Source organism: Pyrus communis, chromosome 10 (assembly GCF_041283825.1).
Source record: "Pyrus communis isolate YQ-2024b chromosome 10, ASM4128382v1, whole genome shotgun sequence".
In the NCBI taxonomy this organism is placed as follows: Eukaryota; Viridiplantae; Streptophyta; class Magnoliopsida; order Rosales; family Rosaceae; genus Pyrus; species Pyrus communis.
Window position 1 is genome coordinate 31,793,099 of NC_142574.1, and position 18,233 is coordinate 31,811,331.

General features: G+C 35.3%; 2 protein-coding genes across 3 annotated transcripts; both read right to left on the bottom strand.

The window, feature by feature from the left end:
- Window positions 1-9,333: 9,333 nt before the first annotated feature.
- Window positions 9,334-12,314, bottom strand: LOC148693917 (cysteine-rich receptor-like protein kinase 15). 2 transcript variants are annotated; one of them, XM_088678295.1, is made up of 7 exons: window positions 11,401-12,314; window positions 11,189-11,308; window positions 10,918-11,108; window positions 10,598-10,808; window positions 10,271-10,508; window positions 10,047-10,197; window positions 9,334-9,967 (listed from the first exon to the last, which is right to left on the bottom strand). In XM_088678295.1, the coding sequence occupies exons 1-7, from the start codon at window positions 12,164-12,166 to the stop codon at window positions 9,668-9,670; spliced, it is 1,977 nt and encodes a 658-aa protein (XP_088534421.1). In that variant the 5' UTR covers window positions 12,167-12,314; the 3' UTR covers window positions 9,334-9,667. The 2 variants fall into 2 exon arrangements, with proteins under 2 accessions (XP_088534421.1, XP_088534420.1); XM_088678294.1 differs by having other exon boundaries at window positions 11,189-11,311; window positions 11,401-12,247.
- A 1,412-nt stretch (window positions 12,315-13,726) lies between these two features.
- LOC148693918 (cysteine-rich receptor-like protein kinase 25) lies at window positions 13,727-16,649 on the bottom strand. Its single transcript, XM_088678293.1, has 7 exons — window positions 15,707-16,649; window positions 15,518-15,622; window positions 15,255-15,427; window positions 14,903-15,113; window positions 14,536-14,773; window positions 14,297-14,447; window positions 13,727-14,210 (listed from the first exon to the last, which is right to left on the bottom strand). Exons 1-7 carry the CDS (start codon window positions 16,509-16,511, stop codon window positions 13,908-13,910), a joined length of 1,986 nt encoding a protein of 661 aa, XP_088534419.1. The 5' UTR covers window positions 16,512-16,649; the 3' UTR covers window positions 13,727-13,907.
- Between the last annotated feature and the right edge of the window lie 1,584 nt (window positions 16,650-18,233).

Sequence of the window (18,233 nt, forward strand, 5' to 3'; positions counted from 1 at the left end):
AGTTAAAGTTATAATGTCAACTTATGACTTTGCAGGTTTAACTTTTTATCCCCTTAGAATAAATTAGTATAGGATATTACTTGTACCAAAAAGAATAAGTCATTAGTATAGAATATCGCTTGTACTAAAAAAAAAATTACACATCAAATTAAAATTACATAAAAATACCCATCAATTATCTTTTATATCAGCAAATCAATTGTCTTGGATTATAGCTTTACAAGTCACTTTGTCATGTCCCAGCAACAACCTGAAAACAAATCAACAAAAAATGCATTGGTATCATACTAGAAATTGATACTTTACGATTCCACAAGTAATAAAAAAAAGTCAAATAGCTCAAATATTTCCACAAGTAAACAAAATTAGCAATTATAAACAAATGAAAAGTCTCCAAAATCTAAAATCTTCGAACTAAGCACTACCACAATATTTAGAAGTGAACAATGACTATTTCTAAAACTAAGCACTAACACTACCACTATTTCTAGAACTAAAAACTAACTATTTTTAGAATGAACTCTAATTATTTCTAGAACCGAGCACTAATTATTTCTAAAACTCAACACTGACTATTTTACTGTAGTTTTAGAAATAGTGTTTATTTGTTCCCTTTCAGAAATAATGTTAGTTATTTTGATTCATTTTTTAGAAATAGTGTGCAATTTTGTTGTAGTTCTAAAAATAATGTGGGTTATTTTGATTTTATTTCATAAATAGTGTTGGTTATTTTGATGCAGTTTCAAAAATAATGTTTATTTTGTTTTATTCCATAAATAATGTGAGTTATTTTGGTTCAATTTCAGAAATAGTGTCAGTTATTTTGTAGCAGTTCAAAAAATAGTTTGAGTTATTTTGCTGTAGTTTCAGAAATAGTATGTATTTTGTTCTATTACAAAAATAATTTGGGTTATTTTGTTGTAGTTCCAGAAATAGTGTTTATTTGTTTAATTACAAAAATAGTGTGGACTATTTTAGTTCAGTTTTTAGAAATAATGTGGGTTGTTTTGCTGCAATTTCAAAAATAGTGTGGGTTACTTTGGTTCAGTTTCAGAAATAATGTGAGTTATTTTGCTGTAGTTTCAAAATAGTGAGTTATTTTGTTGTAGTTCCATAAATAGTGTGGGTTATATTGGTTCGGTTTCAGAAATAGTATGTGTTATTTTGTTGTAGTTCCAGAAGTAGTATTTTGCTGTAGTTCCAAAAATAGTGTGGATTATTTTGGTTTAATTTCAGAAAGAGTGTAAGTACTTTAGTTCATTTCCAGCCAAAAATAGTGTGGGTTATTTTAGTTTGATTTCAGAAAGAGTGTAAGTATTTTGGTTCATTTCCAGAATTAGTGTGAGTTATTTTGATGTAGTTTCAGAAACAATGTAAGTTATTTTGGCTCAGTTTCAGAAATAATGTGAGTTATTTTGCTATAGTTTCAAAAATAGTGTGAGTTTTTTTTTTTTTTTTTTTTTTGGCTGTAGTTCTGAAAATAGTGTGAGTTATTTTGGTTTAGTATCAGAAATATGATGAGTCATTTTGGTTCTGTTCCATAAATAGAAGCCATTATTCATGTTTGTAAATTCTCGTTCTTTAGTTTAAGTAAACTTATTAAATGTTATATAAATAAATGTCTATTTACACTTAAAAAAAAAACCATATTTGTATTACGAATTTGGATTCATTATTTAACATATAACATATAAATATTAGAATTTTAGAATTTTCTCTTTAGTATCTTAGTAATTTGATGGTATGATATGAAATGCAAACTCAAATGATTACGAGTTAGAAGTACTTTACAAAATATTTTTCAGAAGTCTCATGAATTTATAATAAAGTTTAAAATAATTAATGATGCTTTGTTTTTTAATAAAAAAACATAAGCTGATATAAGAAATTGCATCATACCTCCCAATTTTTTTGTCGGCATGTGTATCACCTCCCAATTCATAAGTCCTTAAGTTAGGGCTGGTTTGGTATTACTGTGCTTTGAAAAAAAGCTGCTTCCGCTGTGCTGTGAGAATAAGCAGCTGTGAAATAAAGCAGCAGAGTGTTTGGTAAACTTTTTTGTAAAAGTGCTTTTGAAAGAAAAAAAGCAGTATTAGAGTGTTTGGTAAACTTTTATGTAAAACAGATCTGAAAAAAAAGTCAGTTTTTCAAAGCTGGGTTTTGCAGCTTCTTATTTTTGGCTTTTTTTTCATTTAAGACTCTGAAAAAAAGCTGAAGCTGAGTGTTTACCAAACACAAAAATAGCTTCCAGCTTTTTTTTATAGCAGTTTTTTTCAGAATCACCTCAGTACCAAATCAGGTCTTACTAGGATGCTAGGTGGCGGAAGCTCATAGGATTACAATTACCAAAGAAGACTTTGTTTGTCATGTGGGAGAGAGAAGATAAGATTGAGGTTTCAGTTTTCATGAAGACACACGAGAGACATAATGGCAGAGAGAAGGAAGAGAGATATTAAACGAAAAAGGCAAGGGCAAAATCAAAAATTTAGTATTTAGGTCATTTTAATTGGACTGATTTAGTATTGGGTTTTGTCCTAACCATTAAATAAAGTTATTACCTGGTTTTTGGTTAGGATTCAAACTTTTCAAGTCATTTTCATTAGTTTTCCTTATATTCTTTTTCATACTGTATATATCATCATGTCATCATATGTACCTTGAAAACTTCCCCGAATCCGCCTTCACCTAACTTGTTATCTTCAGAAAAATTGCTTGTGGCAATTTAGATAGTGCGCAAGTTAAAATACAAGAGTTCAATATATCCATCTGAGTAGATTAATTAATAACAATCGGTTGCATATAAACCATTGGATTAATGCACGTCTTCATGGATGCGCGTGATCGAGCACACACACATATCTATATAGGCTAAATAGCCAAGATGGTCCATGAGATTTACATAATCAATAAAAATGGTCTTTGAGATTATCCACCATCCATGATTTTGATCATTCCATTAAAAACTCTTTGGGCAATTTTTAAAACTTCGTAACTCAATCGATTCTTAACCAATTTCGACCCATAATATATCAAAATGAAGATAGGAAAGTGTAGAACAAGATTATACCTATATGGAAGCCCAATGGTTACCGGAGATGGCCAGAAAATAGCCTGAAAGGTGACTGGTCCGTGGAAAAATTGGAAAACTTGCCGGAAACTGGATAAACTTTAAAAGTTCATAACTTCTTCACTACTCAACAAAATCAAGTGATTCAAAAGTGAAAATCATACTTTCTCGAAGAGAATGGTACCTTTCTTGATTGCTAACTTGTCATGGTTTGGCCGGAAAGTGGCTCAATAGTGGCTAACTCGAAAATGGTTAGCCAGTTTCGAGCCATTTTTCGGTCAAAACACGGCGATTTAGCCATCTAGAAAGGTACCATTATCTTCTTCTTGTCGAGCAGTATGAATTCCATTTTTGAATCACTCGATTTCGTTGAGTATTGAAGAAGTTATGAACGTTTAAAATTTACCCAGTTTCCGGTGAGTTTTCCAATTTTCCCTTGGACCATTCACCTTTCAGGCTATTTTCTGGTCATCGCCAGCAACCATTGGGCTTCCAAATAGGTATAATCTGGTTCTACACTTTGCTATCTTCATTTTGATATATTATGGGTTGAATTTGGTTAAGAAACAATTGAGTTACGAAGTTTTGAAAATTGCCCAAAGAGTTTTTAACGGAATGACCAAAATCATGGATGATGGACAATCTTATGGACCATTTCTATTGATTATGCAAATCTCAAAGACCGTTTTGGCTATTTAGCCATATATATATATGTATATAGGGATAGAATCAAGGGACAAATATTTTAACAAATATTTTTACACTTCTTTTAAACCCTTAGATTACAAAACATCCGAAAGTCCATATTCATTCATTAAATGACATGGATGCTTAAGTGGATTTTAACTAATATTAAACATAAAAATAAAATTCAAAAAGCATAAATTATGGAAGGTAATTAAAAATAAAATTAAAAAGGAGAGAGGAAAATAAATCACACTTTAGAAAGGATTTTTTTTTTTAATGGATTCCTTTAAACCTACAGATGACTTTAACATGAAAGATGGTTAATCCATGCAAACCCATCATCTTCAGTAATGCCTTCGTGGTGCGTTTATGTAACGGTAATGAAAATATGAGGAATTGAATTGATGAGGAATTGAATTGAGGAGGAGTTGGAATGAGGAGAAGTCAGAATTGGATTCCTGTTGAAGCTGTTTACTTAAATGTTCTGGAATCAGAATAGAATTCCATAAAGTTGTTTACTAATTCACTAGAATCAGAATATAAATTAGTATGATTACTAAACTGCCCTTGTCCTAAATCAAATATTTTATATACTTTAATGAATTTATAAAGAATAGTCTTGGAAATAAAAAAAGTAAGTGAAGACATAAAAGAAAAAAAAAAGTGTCATTTCAATTGTCCAAACAAGCAGGAATTGGATTCCCACCTATATCTAGGGAATCCAATTCCACCAATACAAGGAATTGAATTCCAAAATTTGTGTGGGCCCCACTGCTTTTTTGATTCATTCATGTTTAGTAAACACGGGAGTACTCCGTAATCAGAATTCAATTCCACATTTTCATTCTGATTACGGATACGTAAACATGTCCGGTGTTGCTTCTACAATTGTAGATTGAAAGTAGTTATTTTCTCATATTTTTTTTTAATAGATTTGGTGTTTTACTCGAGAGTATAGGTCTAGGGGCGGTTTTGGTACAGTACCGTATCAAAACCTCTGTACCAATTATCATATCAAATATTTGGTACGGCAAAATCTATTACCATTACCGTACCAAACTTTCGATATACCGAATATCGGTATACCAAATAGTTTGATTGGTATGGTATGCCAATTTGTTTTACGCCACTTAGTTTGCTCAAAATCTAATATTTTTTAATTAATGTAGAAGTGTAAAAAATATAGAAACACTTGTAATGACAAACTTTACAACTTTCATGAGGAACTTAACTTTGAAATTCACCATTATAATCATATAAATCATAGATCAAAATTTAACCGTTGATTGTTGTTTACATTTACGCTTCATTTTTCTCATCAAATTTTGTTTTTGTTTCGGATTTTCATTTTTGAAAACATGATCTATTAGAGGATACAGGAAGATGAACAGTTTGGATTGTTGATATTATGTTCAGAGTTTTACGGTTAGTGAAAATATTGTTTGATGTTTATTAAGTTTCCACAAACTATATGACATCAACTCATATTTCAATTAATCGTAAATATCGAAACGTGATATCAAAGATCTGAACCGTTCATCTTCTTACATTCGCCAGATGATCATGTTTTCAAAAAATAAAATTCAGTAAGAAGAATAAATCGTAAATGACAATCGACGGTTAAATATAAATTTAAGGTTTATGGATTAAAGTGTTGGATTTTGAAGCTGACCTCTTCATGAAAGTTGTAAAACTTGTCACTATGAGTGATTGTATACTTTTTTTTTCTTTTTTACATTTTTTACACTTCTACTATAAATATTATTAATTTTTTCCTCAAATAATTATATGAATCAATACATAATATAATATTAATAATATTGGTAGGTACGGTATACCACCGGTACTAGTTTTGGATACCAATACCGTACTGAAACAATATGGTACAGTACAAATACCCTACCATTACCAATTGGTACAATTTTTTGGTAATAATTTGGTATGGTATGGTTGGTATGGCAGTTGGTATGGTAATTTGGTAAAAATTCCCACCCCTATATAGGTCTAGTTGAAGGGGAATCACCATAAGTAGTGGAAACAAATTCATTAATTAACTCATGGCTTTGTTGAATTATTTCTTGGCAATCTATCTTTTGCTCATTCTTTTTTTTGTTATTTATTAGGGTTCAATAATGAAAGAGGAGAATTCATCCAAGGCAGTGCAGGGAAGGAGATGGAGGTTACAGTATTTTTATGTTTTTGTTTTCCCTATTTTTTGATTTTTTTATGCTAGGTTCAAAGTTTGATTATTGGTTTTTTCAATTTTATCCTATTAGATATTAATTTTTAATTTAGATTAGTGTTTTCTTTATTAGTTATAATCCACATATCATCCAAGTCATTTAATTTTAAAACTCTCTACATCACTTTTAATCTAGACCGTTGAATGTTATAAAATCTAAAGGCTACAAAAAAGTATAAAAATGTTTGTCCCTTGATCTTATCCCATATATATAGAGAGGGTTAATCTTTAGAAATTGTGTGCAGCTTTACCATTTTCTTGTTGTTTGGCAGTATTAACGTGCGTCTCCAATTCTCTTCTTCGTACGATGTCGTAGGCCCCCAAAGCTACATGCACCACACAGGCAGAGACAATAAGGGCAAGAACAACGGCAACAATGTAGAAGATCAGTTTGCTCCTTGATCCAGCTGCTACAGTCCTTAATTTTTTGAAGAACGGGAAAAGTCGGTGCCTAATATTACAATTGTGATACAGAAAAAAATCCCTCTAACTGGTCCCTTGAAACTATATCTGCTACGGCCGCTTGAAGACACTGATTGCAATCTGCTGTGGGCGTGCACCGTGCAAGGCTGTACAGCGTCATATTTGACCCCTTAACTTGGGCTTCTTTGGTAGCGAACAATTTGTCAGCTTTGGCAGCCTCAGTGACTAATTTATTCATAGTAGCTGCAAGCAACCGATTATAGCGGCTGATGGGTTTGGTGATCACATTCTTCCCCATCAAAACTTTGACGTAGTCTCTACATGAGTTGTTCGCCATGGGATTTATCCGTTCATAATCATTGGAGATTCGATACAAGCATTTGTCGAACAATAGTACAGCATCTGTTGCATTGGGGCAATTTTGAAAGGCGAAGGTGGTTGCGGTGTCACACATTCTCTACAAATGTTTGAGGTGACATCACCGCGACAGAGGAAGGAGACGTAGACTTTTTCAGCTGAGTTTGTGCCTACGTAGGTGGCATTGTGATAGCCATGGTAGGCATTGGAGGAAAGGGTAGTGGAGAGCAGGTTGTCGAGATTGAATCTGAACTCTGCGTCGCCATTGCTGCCCCCGTCTTGGCTCACGCACGTACCACGGGTGATGTGATCAAAAGCATTTGCGGTAATAGTAGTAGTGCCCGAGCAGCTGAGCAAGCTAAGCATGCATATGAAGATAAACAAAAGCTTCATAATTGTCATATTTCGTAATTAATAGGTTAGTTAAGCAGAAGGGATTTTAGATATACACTTGATACAGAATATATATTGACCCATAAGAACTTGCTCGAGATATTTGGTCTTTGGGATCATCATATCATATCATAGGTTTGAGGTCGATGATGCGAGGACCTTGATCTTAACCAAAAAAACCAACAAAGCTCAAAGCTGTATAAACATTTTTTATGAACTCAACAGTTCTTTTTACTGCATGAGTCCAGAACATTATATTGAAAGATTAATGTTAGATAGACTAAATTAATTTGTAGACAAAGCTTTGAAAATTAAAGGACATGGAAGTTGATGATTGGTTTATTACTTACACGTTAATAAATGTGCTTATTCTTATTGGTAACACATTATTTAGTTTGTAAATTTAGTCTCCAAATTTGATCCTCCTAGCATTACCCTACATTGAAAGTATCGAATTGACCTATCTTTGGCCTCGAAACTAACAAATGCACTCTCTCACAGCCAAAAGCTTTAAAACTTTATCCTGTTGCTACTTAGTACTACAGTCTAGTGATATTCCTCTTCATTTGTAAGTGAGAGGTCTTAGGTTTGATTCTCACCAAAGGTGGATTTGAACCACATTATTATTAACCCATTGTGAGACTAAACCCACCCCTCCCCTTAGTGTAGATAAATATCGGTTGTTAAAAAAAAAAAACTTTATCTTGTTGCACATTTTTGTTTTTTTTGTTTTTTATTGGAGAGTTTCGAATTCTAGATTTAGCATACTAATAGGATTTTTATTACTTGTAAAAATAAGGATAAAAACACTTAAAAATATTTGCAAGAGAACAAGATAATCGTAGTATAGCAACTCTAGTAAGGCTACTTTCCATAGGAATTGGACGAATATCGAATTGACCTATCTTTGGTCTTAAAACTAATGAATGCACTCTCTCACGAGCCAAAAACTTTAAAACTTTATCTTGTTGCACTTTTTTTTTTTTTTTTTTGGACAAAAAATATGAAAAATCTGCTCAGCCACAAATCAGCCATGTTTCTAGATCTTCAGGGCTAAAAAGGGCCCAAAACGACTAGAATTAAAGCTTGAGATGTCCCGAACATAATTGCAGAAGGCGTCCAACCCAAAAGACATCATCTCAGACACCAAAAAGCCCAAATAAGCACAAAATGTCACTTTGAAAGCACTATTCGCTGGACCTTTATTTCATTGCTATAAATAAACCACTCGGTAGAAAACCCTGATTTGAAACAAATAAGTAGAAAGACTAATGAACATCCTCCAATTAGAATCACTTCGAAATTCATCTGTTTGGCCACTTTTTGCTCAAGAGGAAGTCAAATGTCCTACATTGGAAATATAATTCAAAGTATCCAAATTTCACCAAAATAACAACTTAAATATACTTAGAAAGTTAGAATATGGTCAAATATATAATATGAAATCGATTCATCCCATACTCTTACACATCACATTACTCACACTCTGATAGGGGGACTGTTATAGGGCAGAGAATCAACTAGACGAACACTAGCACAACTAGAGAAGGAGACTAAGATAAAGAGGCAAGCTCTGTTCATAAATTCATTCACATACCTCCCCACCCAACCCACACCCCCCCCCCCACACCCCCCCCCCCCAGCCGAATCAAGCTTTTGTTGCGACATGCTATGTTTTCTCCCCCATTGCTAGTAGGTTGATGGATCGCACACCCGGCACACATGTTTTGGCCTTGTGTGTCCATAACTCAAAATGTGGGGAAAATTTTTTAAAAAGCCTAGCCAACTGCTTAATTAAACGCTAACACAACTTCCTAGTCTTACCAAAATATAAATTAGCCATGAAATATGATAGCTCAATGAATTTCTCTTTCATGCACTGCATCACACTCTCACCTTTTTTTTTGGCAATTTTCATTTCATTCATCTTTGAATTAAATGAAACGTTTTAAATTTTTTGGTTGCTACAGCCTACAGGTCCTGAAACCAAAACCAATGAAATTACCAAAATCCCTGGAGACCCCATACAGGCTATAACTATATTCAACTACAAGAGAAACCCAGTTAGGTTTGTTAACCTAAGGCCTCATTTGGTTCACGTAATGAAAGTGAAAGGAAAATGAAGCTTGTGTTTTTTTCTAGGGGGACGAGAATGCATTGTTTTGTTGGCGTGAATTTAAATGCATAAAACACAATATTACATGACACATTCTACCTTATATGTTAAAATTGCTTGGGAAGTTGGACAAATGGCCCTCTTTTTAAAAGAATATGCCACAAGGAAAGCGAAGAGAGCAAAGAAGAATTAATACACAAGGTACGTTTGAATTCCTTGATGATCCTGAGGATCCTAACTCACTGGGGGCTATTAAGTTTTTTTTATTTCAGCGATATACATATAGCCACTCGAGAGCTAGGATCAAACCACTTTTGAGCCCCCTCAAGCAGTACTCGAACCAGCCTCGAGGAAGCAAAATGGAATTCCAGTCAGAGCTAGTTCACCTCGGTGAAATGATGGAAAGAGTGAGCCCATTTGAAGCAGGATCAGTTGCAGACTCACTGATTGGGGCAACTCTTCGTACTGCAAATATTGCCGGTTGCTTTGGTTCAGGAAGATCTATGGATTCACTTCCCAGCAATACAACTACAGTTGACATTGTAGGTCTCTCTGCAGGGTCTTCCTGGACACACAAAAGACCAATATGCATGCACTTCAAAACCTCAGCTGTTGGGCAGGTTTCCATCAACGAAGGCTCAATAAATTCCAACTGTTTTCCGTCCTTCCATAGCCTCCATGCCTATCAATTATTTAAGCCGCAAAATATTTTAATTTCACATAAATTAAGTCAAGTAATCAAAGTGGACAAAGAAACGTACATATGCAAGGAGTGTCTTGGCATGTTCTGTGAGATAGAACCCACTATTCCTTTTCCCACTAATAGTCTCTAGCAAGATTACACCAAAGCTGAAGACATCAGATTTGACCGAGAATAGACCCTCCATTGCGTACTCTGGAGCCATATAACCGCTGTTTCAAGAATTGAGTATAAGCATTAGCATGTTCTAAAGATAAATATGGGAGCTGTAAGAGGCAAACTCACAGTGTTCCTACAACTCTTTTCGTGTTAGCTGTGTTCTGGCTCTCACAAAATATCCTTGCCATGCCAAAGTCTGATATTTTGGCAACCATTTCATAGTCCAACAGTACATTGCTAGGCTTTAAATCCCTGTGAATGATTTTAAGCCGTGAGTCCTCATGAAGATACAGAAGCCCTCTAGCAATGCCTTCAATAATGTTGTAATAAATTTTCCAATTGAGTTCAGCTCGCCTTTCCAAATCTGAAAATTTAGTACAATTTATCATGTGAAGTGTTCGTTTCAATGTAAAAGTAAAAGAATATTATAGCAGAAGAGTAAGATGAACAAACCAAAGATAAAAACATCAAGGCTTTTATTTGGCATGAACTCGTATAAAAGCAGCTTTTCCTCTCCCTCAAAGCCGCATGCCAAGAGCCGCACCAGGTTTTTATGTTGAAGTTTTGCAATGGTTACCACCTCATTTTTGAACTCCTCTAAGCCTTGCCATGACTTCTTCGACAGTCTTTTGACAGCAACTTCTTTCCCATCTGGTAGCAAACCCTGAAAGAATATTGACAAAATCAGATGACATACATTTTTCGGCCTATAATTGAATCATTACTATTGTATAATTAAGCCTACTTAGAAACATAATACATAGTATCATTACCTTGTAAACAGTACCAAACCCACCTTGTCCAAGCTTGTTTAAATCCGAAAAGTCATTCGTAGCTATCTTTATAGTAGCTAGATCCATGAAGGCCAGCTCTTCAGAAATTATGAACATCCCTTCTTCTGTGATTGTGACTCCAGTGGGGCTTGACAAATCTTGTAATAGCACTTGCTCGCTTTTTTCTTCATCTGCAAAAAAAACATCATAAGTAAATCTTACAAGGTAATCCTCAAAATTCAGAATAATTTTTTAGTTTTGATATATGTACCTTTGACATCCTCTGATCCTTTTTTGCGCCGGAGATGGACCGCACAAAATACAATGACTGCTAACAGTATGATGGATGCAGATACAAGTATAACCACCTTCCAATTCTTCCATCTATCTGCTGCTTTTTAATAGAAAGAATTTCCTTCAGCCACAATGTGCATGCAGTGCACAGATGATTAATTCACAAAAGAAAACTTTCAAGGAACTAACCTTTGGACTGTGGATAAATTAACAAAGAATTTGACGTGTCGTTAAAAAAGGGGAACAGCTCAAATCTCACATTGCAATTCCTACTGAGAACAGTTCCACCTTGTAGAGAAGAGCAACATCCCAAAAGATCTGTGAGAGCAGAATTCAAACAGCTATGGCAGTCACTTGCAGAAATGTCTCTAGTGCACTGCTGTAAGCCATAAATTGTATCCTTTCCTGAAAATTTAATTCTCCCAGTTGCAAACATATGCTTAGAAGGACTAAACGCAGCTGCTTCAGAGAGGTTTATCATTAAATAGGTCAATACATTATTGAAATGGTGTGGATTTGATACGTTCTTCTCCTGACTATCCTTGTCCAGATACTTTCCGGTGTAAACCATTAGTTGAAAGAACATCTGGTAAGAATATCGAACTTGACATAGCTCGTACCAAATCATTGCATCTGTTGTTTTGCAACTCTTGAAGATTTCCTGCCTTGCTTCATCGACACAGTTTTGGCAGACTGTGGAGTTGACATCCCATCTACAAAGTGCTTGTCCATAGACTATGTCAAGTCCATCTCCAACCGTATCGTTGTAGAAACCTCCTGCGATGGAAGTGTTGGAAGATAATGACTCAAGTAGCCGCTCAAGATTGCTTTCAAATTGGCTATTTCTGGCATCAGCTGAACAAAAAATTGAAAGGGGATCTGTAGCAGAAAGGGCAGCTGGCATCAACAGCGAAATAATTGCAAAAAGCATTACAGGAAGTTTATCTTTATCCATGTTCTAGAAAAGGGTTCACAGTGAACACAGAATTAGGACAATGGCAAGAAACACTTTGATGATTTATTTTGATCACTTTTCAGTTTTGACATCGAAGTTCCAGCTACTAGTTTTCATCTGGTCAACCGTTTATTACACCTCAGAAACTTCCTTGCTGATTGAAGAGTAGAGACAAAGAATAGCATATGGTATTCAAATGATTTGATTAATTGTTGATTAATTAATCAAGGACTTTGCAGATTAGTCACATATAAGGCATGCTTAAAATACTTGATTAAAATGTGATTATCTTAGAGTTCATGTATCTAGAGTAGTGGTAAGTCTAACTATTTGTTTTACCATTCTACTTGAAGGGAGCAGCCATGGAATTACTAGTAATTTAGTATGAAGTGTTTTGACTGTAGCATAGAATTTGGCAGAAAAAAATTGGAGGTGAGGGTAACGACGTGGTGAGTGCTATAGGAAGATAGGATATAATCACGTGAATTGGACCTGTAGAAATTGAAATATATCCAAGTGATCTTATTGGATATGAAATTTCCTTGAGGTGACATCAAATTAACAACAGCATGTGTTTTAGTGTTTATGCAGGCACTATTTTGATCGTCTGTTATATAATCCGAGAGTGAAGTTTAACCTCTAGCAGGTTGCATCCGGTTAAAAGTATCGATTTGATTGTATCACCGGGGCTTCCTTGCTGATCGAAGATTTGACGATATGCAAGCCGGCTGAACAAAGTCATGCTGACTGAGACCAAGGATATTGCATTGATCAAGGGATTTGAATGGTTGGATTATCAAAGACTTTGCAACTTGATCACATGTAAGTAAGTCATGCTTACAGCACTTGATTAAAGTGTGATTATTTAAGGATTGGCTAAACAAGTTGTGTCTCTTTATTTAACTATTTGTTTGACCGGACATCTAGAATTTGACATAAACAAGGCTCCAAATCATCTTATTTCAAATGAAACCTCAGATTAAGCAGCCTCTGGTTTTAGACTTTTAGTCATTAATTAATTACTAATTTTGTGTGTCATGTTGGCTATTTTTTAACCTGAACATGCTTACAGCCATCTTAACAGTGAATTCAAATCAATGAGCAATACTGATGATATCATAGCTTTAGACTTTAGTGTCAAGTTATGCTAAATCTAGCTTTCATTTGCTGCTATCGTAATACGTCATAATGATTATTACAGATTAGTAAACGAGTTATCAGTGCCATTTCCAGGTTGGTTCGGATAGTGGTTGACAAACAAATGCAATTTTTTTAAAAAAAAAAAAAAAAAAAAATTGAATGAAGTCAAATTCCTTGAATCGAATCCATTAGAATGATGAAAAATAAATAAAAACCATCAATTCTCATTAGAAATGAGGGCAAGTCTTAGCGCAACAATAAGGTTGCTCTTTTGTGACTGAAAGATCATTGGTTTGGGCCTTGGAAACAGTCTCTTTGTAAGGCAAGGGTAAGGCTGCGTACGCTAGATGTTTATCTCCCAACCCGGCAAAGAGGGAAGCCTTGTTGGCTTGGTGTCCCCCTTTTAATTCTCATTAGAAATGAATAAACCAGTTCTTAGCAACTTGTATCACCTGAACTACCGGTGTTCTGTATTTATTAATAATATACACACAACAAAACTAAGAAAAACTTTGTGCTATCGAGAACATGGGTAGAATTTCATGACAAAGAACACCATAGGAAAGCTTCAACTTTGTACAGATTCATGAATCTTATGGTGTTATCGCGGCATGACATTAGAAACTGTTAGGCCATTAATAGAACTATTACCAGCAGCTGTCTCAGTATAATGATCGGTGAATCTTCCCGTGGTGAAAGCAGGTTTCTCGGGTTGGCTAAGAGTTACAGTTTCACTTTTCAACATTACAACAGCAGAAGACATGGTTGGCCTGTCATACGCGTCTTCCTGGACACACAACAATCCGATATGGAGATATCTTAGAAACTCATGTGGATCACATGAATCGAGCAGTAGTGGGTCGAGTAGCTCCAACCCTTTTCCGTCATGCCATAATTTCCATGCCTGCATCATAATCAATTGGATAAGCATTAAGCTGCTGTTTAATTGCAAAAAGTCTTGCTTTGAGAGAAGTGCATAAAGTAACTTACATATGTTACAAGGCTAGGAACACGTTTTATTGGATGAAAGCTGGCGTTCCTTCTCCCAGTTATGATCTCAAGCAATAGTACTCCAAAACCATAAACATCAGACTTGACGGAATATACTCCCTCCATTGCATATTCTGGAGCCATATATCCGCTATTCCAATACCAAAATCCAGAACAAAATGTTGAGTACCGTAAGTTTCCCTTTAGTGGAAAGGAAAATTTAGACAAGAAGCACTTACTAAGTCCCAACTATTGTAGTCGTATTTGCTTGGCCTTCACTTCCTGCAAAGATCCTTGCCATGCCAAAGTCGGAGATCTTAGGGTTCATGTCACTGTCCAATAAAACATTGCTAGCTTTCAAGTCTCTATGGATGATTTGAAGTCGAGAGTCCTCGTGTAAATAAAGAATTCCCCTTGCAATTCCACTTACAATGTTTACACGTCTGCTCCAATCAAGTTGTGCTCGTTTCTCTGAATCTAAGCATCATTGGAGGAGAATTTACAGACTAAAATATTTCTGACAATAAAATCTTAGCCATAGTATAAAGCAGTTGAAGTTAGATCCCGAATACAGAAATTTTCGAGAGATCATAAGAGAAAACATACCAAAGAGGAAGACATTTAGGCTGCTGTTTGGCAGGTATTCATAGACAAGCAGTTTTTCCTCTCCCTCAACACAAAAACCCAAAAGCCGAACAAGATTTTTATGTTGAAGTTTCATTATCAGCAGAACTTCATTTGTGAATTCCTCCGAGCCTTGCTCAGAATAGCTTGAAAGCCTCTTGATTGCCACTTCTTTTCCGTCACTGAGTACACCCTTCAAAAAACCAGATTTTAAATCAAGCCACTGCAAATACTAACCAAGCGGAAGATAGTACTACAAATAACGATTTAATCTTCGTATGTGAACTTTTTGTCCATAGTTTTGTTAAAGAAACAGCTTGCTTTTACTTTTTACCTTGTAAACAGGCCCAAAACCACCTTCTCCAAGCTTATTTGAATCAGAGAATTTATCCGTAGCTGCATGTATAGATGCCAAACTGATATAGGGGTACTCCTCAGCTTTCGGGTTTCTGCCTTGAAAACGTTGTTCTGGGAACAATACATGTTGTCTTAAAATCTCACTACTCACTGAACAGATCAAAAGAAAAGCTGCTTTCAGAAAACATATTAGAGTGATGATCAGCTCTAAAATAAGCATTTCCCAACGCATTATTTTACCCTTTTTGTTTCTTTTTCTCATTGCAAGATAGAAACAGGAACCCAAAAGTAGTATGGCTAGACATGCTGACACAACCGTAAGGATCGTGATCCACCATCCTCTACCTTCATTTGGAAACAACCAGGCATTTGCAGTTAATTTATAACATTGTAATGTCGAAATTGACACACACTTTTAAAAGTACTCACCGTCCCCTTTGTTATTCGGAGAGCTAGAAATAGAAGCTTCAGTTGCACCATTATAGAAGGCATACAATTCGTACCTCAGATAGCAACTCCGGCTCAAAAGCCGTGCACCAATGGAGAAATAAAACTCTCTCAAAACGTCTTCTATGGCGTGCTGAAGGCATTTATCACAGTCATCTCCAGATAAGTCTCTAGTGCACTGCACAAGAGCATATATCACTTTATCTTCAAATTGTACATCTCCAGTAGCATACATTTTCGCTGAAACATTATATGCCGCTCGCTTCGCAAGCTCACTCAGCTTCTCCTTCACGGTATACTCAAACTTTTTTGGGTCTGAAACGTTTTCCTTGTTAGCCAACGCAATGTTGTCTGCCATATTCAATTCACCATAGAACTTCACATCGGAGTAGCGCAGTTGGCACGTCTCCTCCCACACAACTGATTCTGTTGAGTTGGGACAAATCCTCACAATGTCTAAATGCGCGGTGTTGATGCAGTTGTGACATGTCTCATTCGTAACATAATCGAGGCACATATAAAGGCCATAAACTCCATCTGGTTCATTTCCGGCGGAAGTATTGTACAGCTTGGAAACAGAAGCATTTGAAGGCAATGAATTGAGCAGGCTCTGGAGGTTTTTCTGAAACGTACTATTTTCGACATAACCGCGAACATCTGAGCACAACTTGTATGGAGGATCAGCATAAGCAAGATCAAAAAGGAAGGTGATGAGATAACAAAGCAAAAAAAGAGAGATTCTTTTCGGAACACTAGGGAAATTAGCCATGTTTTGATCTCTAATCATAGAAAAAGATTAGGGAAACTTTTATATATAGCTTTTAAGTCTTCTCCTTCCTGCTCGAAATATGGTTAAAAATCTCGGAGTACGAGCACCATTGAATTTTTGTGAATTGATAGGTAGTTTCTTGGAAGACTTGTTTAATTAAATTAGTTAACATCACGTCAGTACAAATTCTAAGAATACAAAGCCTTCGACTGGCTGTATTTTCCAGGAAATTGCTCACGGTTGGTCATGGTTTTGCTTGTAATTCAGTCAATGTCAGACCACAAGTTGAAAGATATATTAACTCAAAACTAATAGATAATGACAGAGACTTCTGCAAACCATGAAATAATATAATAGTCACACATGTTCTGCTGTGGTTTAATTATTTATTTATATACATGAAAGATTAGCACGTCCGATAGGTCACACAGCTAGAATTAAACTTCATTGCCTAGCCTACTCTCCAATATGCATGCATGCCTGATTTTCAGACAAATCTAATTGATATTATGAGTTTCATTTTCATTCAATTCTGTCGTAACCCAAAAGAAAAAAAAACAATCAAACTTTCAGAAAAGTTGGTAACTTATGTCTCAAAAATAGTTTGGCACTTGAAAATGCGCAACATTTTGAATTTTGTTTACAATATATTCTAGGGTAAAGTACGAAAAACTACCTCAACTATTGGGGTCACGACAGTTTCATACCTCATCTTTTAAAATTGACAATGTCATACCGCATCTTACGAATTTGTGACAATGTTATACCTCCGTCAATTTTTATGTTAGTTTTTCTGTTAAGTGTTGACGTGGCTTGATTCGGGACCTACTTTCTATTAAAAAATTATTAAAAACTAAAAAACAATTATTTAATATTTTTTAAATATTAAAATAATAATAAAAAGTAGAGAGAAAAAAAAAAAAAAAAAACCCTCATTTCGTCCCTCCCCTCCTCCCTCCTCCCTCCTCTCTCCTCTCCCCATCTTCATCTTCTTCCCCCACCTACAAATCCCAACAAAAAAAAAAAAAAAATCCAATTTGTCTTCCCCCACACCCACACTCAGTTTCCCCCACACCCACACCCACACTTTTCTCCCTCCTCCAACCCAGACAAAAAAAAAAAAAAAAAAAAAAAAAATCCCAGATCCCGTCGGCGGGAAGATGGGTGCGCAAAGAAGGTGGAGGATGGGTGTGGAAGAGGATGTGAAGAATGGATGAGGATGGTGGATTCCTTCCTACTTTTTTTCCTCTTCTTCTTCTTCCGCTGGAGAGTTGATGGTTTTCAAAACAAAAAATTATTTTTTTTCCTCTTCTTCTTCTTCCTCCTCCTTCTCCTTCTCCTTCTCCTTGTTCTTCTTCCGCAGGGGGTGTTGATGGGTTTTCAAATTTTTTTTTTTTTTTTTCCCTTCCTCTTCTTCTTCTTCCTCCTTCTCCTTCTCCCTTCTTCGTGCCGGGACGGGGGGGGGGGGGAGGAATTTTTTTTTTTTCCTTCCTCCTTTTTTTCCTCTTCTTCTTCTTCTTCCTCCTCCTCCTCCTTCTCCTTCTTGTTCTTCCGCAGGGGGGTTGTTGGGTTTTCAAAATTTATTTATTTATTTATTTTTTTTTTGGGTTTGCAGGTGGGGGGAAGAAAATGAAGATGGGGAGAAGAGAGAGGAGGGGGAGGGGAGGGACGAACTGATGGTTTTTTTTTTTTTTTTAATTATTTTTTTATTATTATTTTAATATTTAAATAATATTAAAT

Excerpts from the sequence above, each read along its gene's own strand:
- LOC148693918 (XM_088678293.1), bottom strand. The coding sequence starts at position 16,511 with ATGATTAGAGATCAAAACATGGCTAATTTCCCTAGTGTTCCGAAAAGA. Across the intron at positions 15,428-15,517 it reads GAGAAAAAGAAACAAAAAGG|TGAGTAGTGAGATTTTAAGA; the intron begins GTAAAATAATGC and ends TGATCTGTTCAG. Across the intron at positions 14,774-14,902 it reads CCTAAATGTCTTCCTCTTTG|ATTCAGAGAAACGAGCACAA; the intron begins GTATGTTTTCTC and ends AATGATGCTTAG.
- LOC148693917 (XM_088678294.1), bottom strand. The coding sequence starts at position 12,166 with ATGGATAAAGATAAACTTCCTGTAATGCTTTTTGCAATTATTTCGCTG. Across the intron at positions 10,509-10,597 it reads CCTTGATGTTTTTATCTTTG|ATTTGGAAAGGCGAGCTGAA; the intron begins GTTTGTTCATCT and ends CTAAATTTTCAG. Across the intron at positions 10,198-10,270 it reads AAAAGAGTTGTAGGAACACT|CGGTTATATGGCTCCAGAGT; the intron begins GTGAGTTTGCCT and ends TTCTTGAAACAG.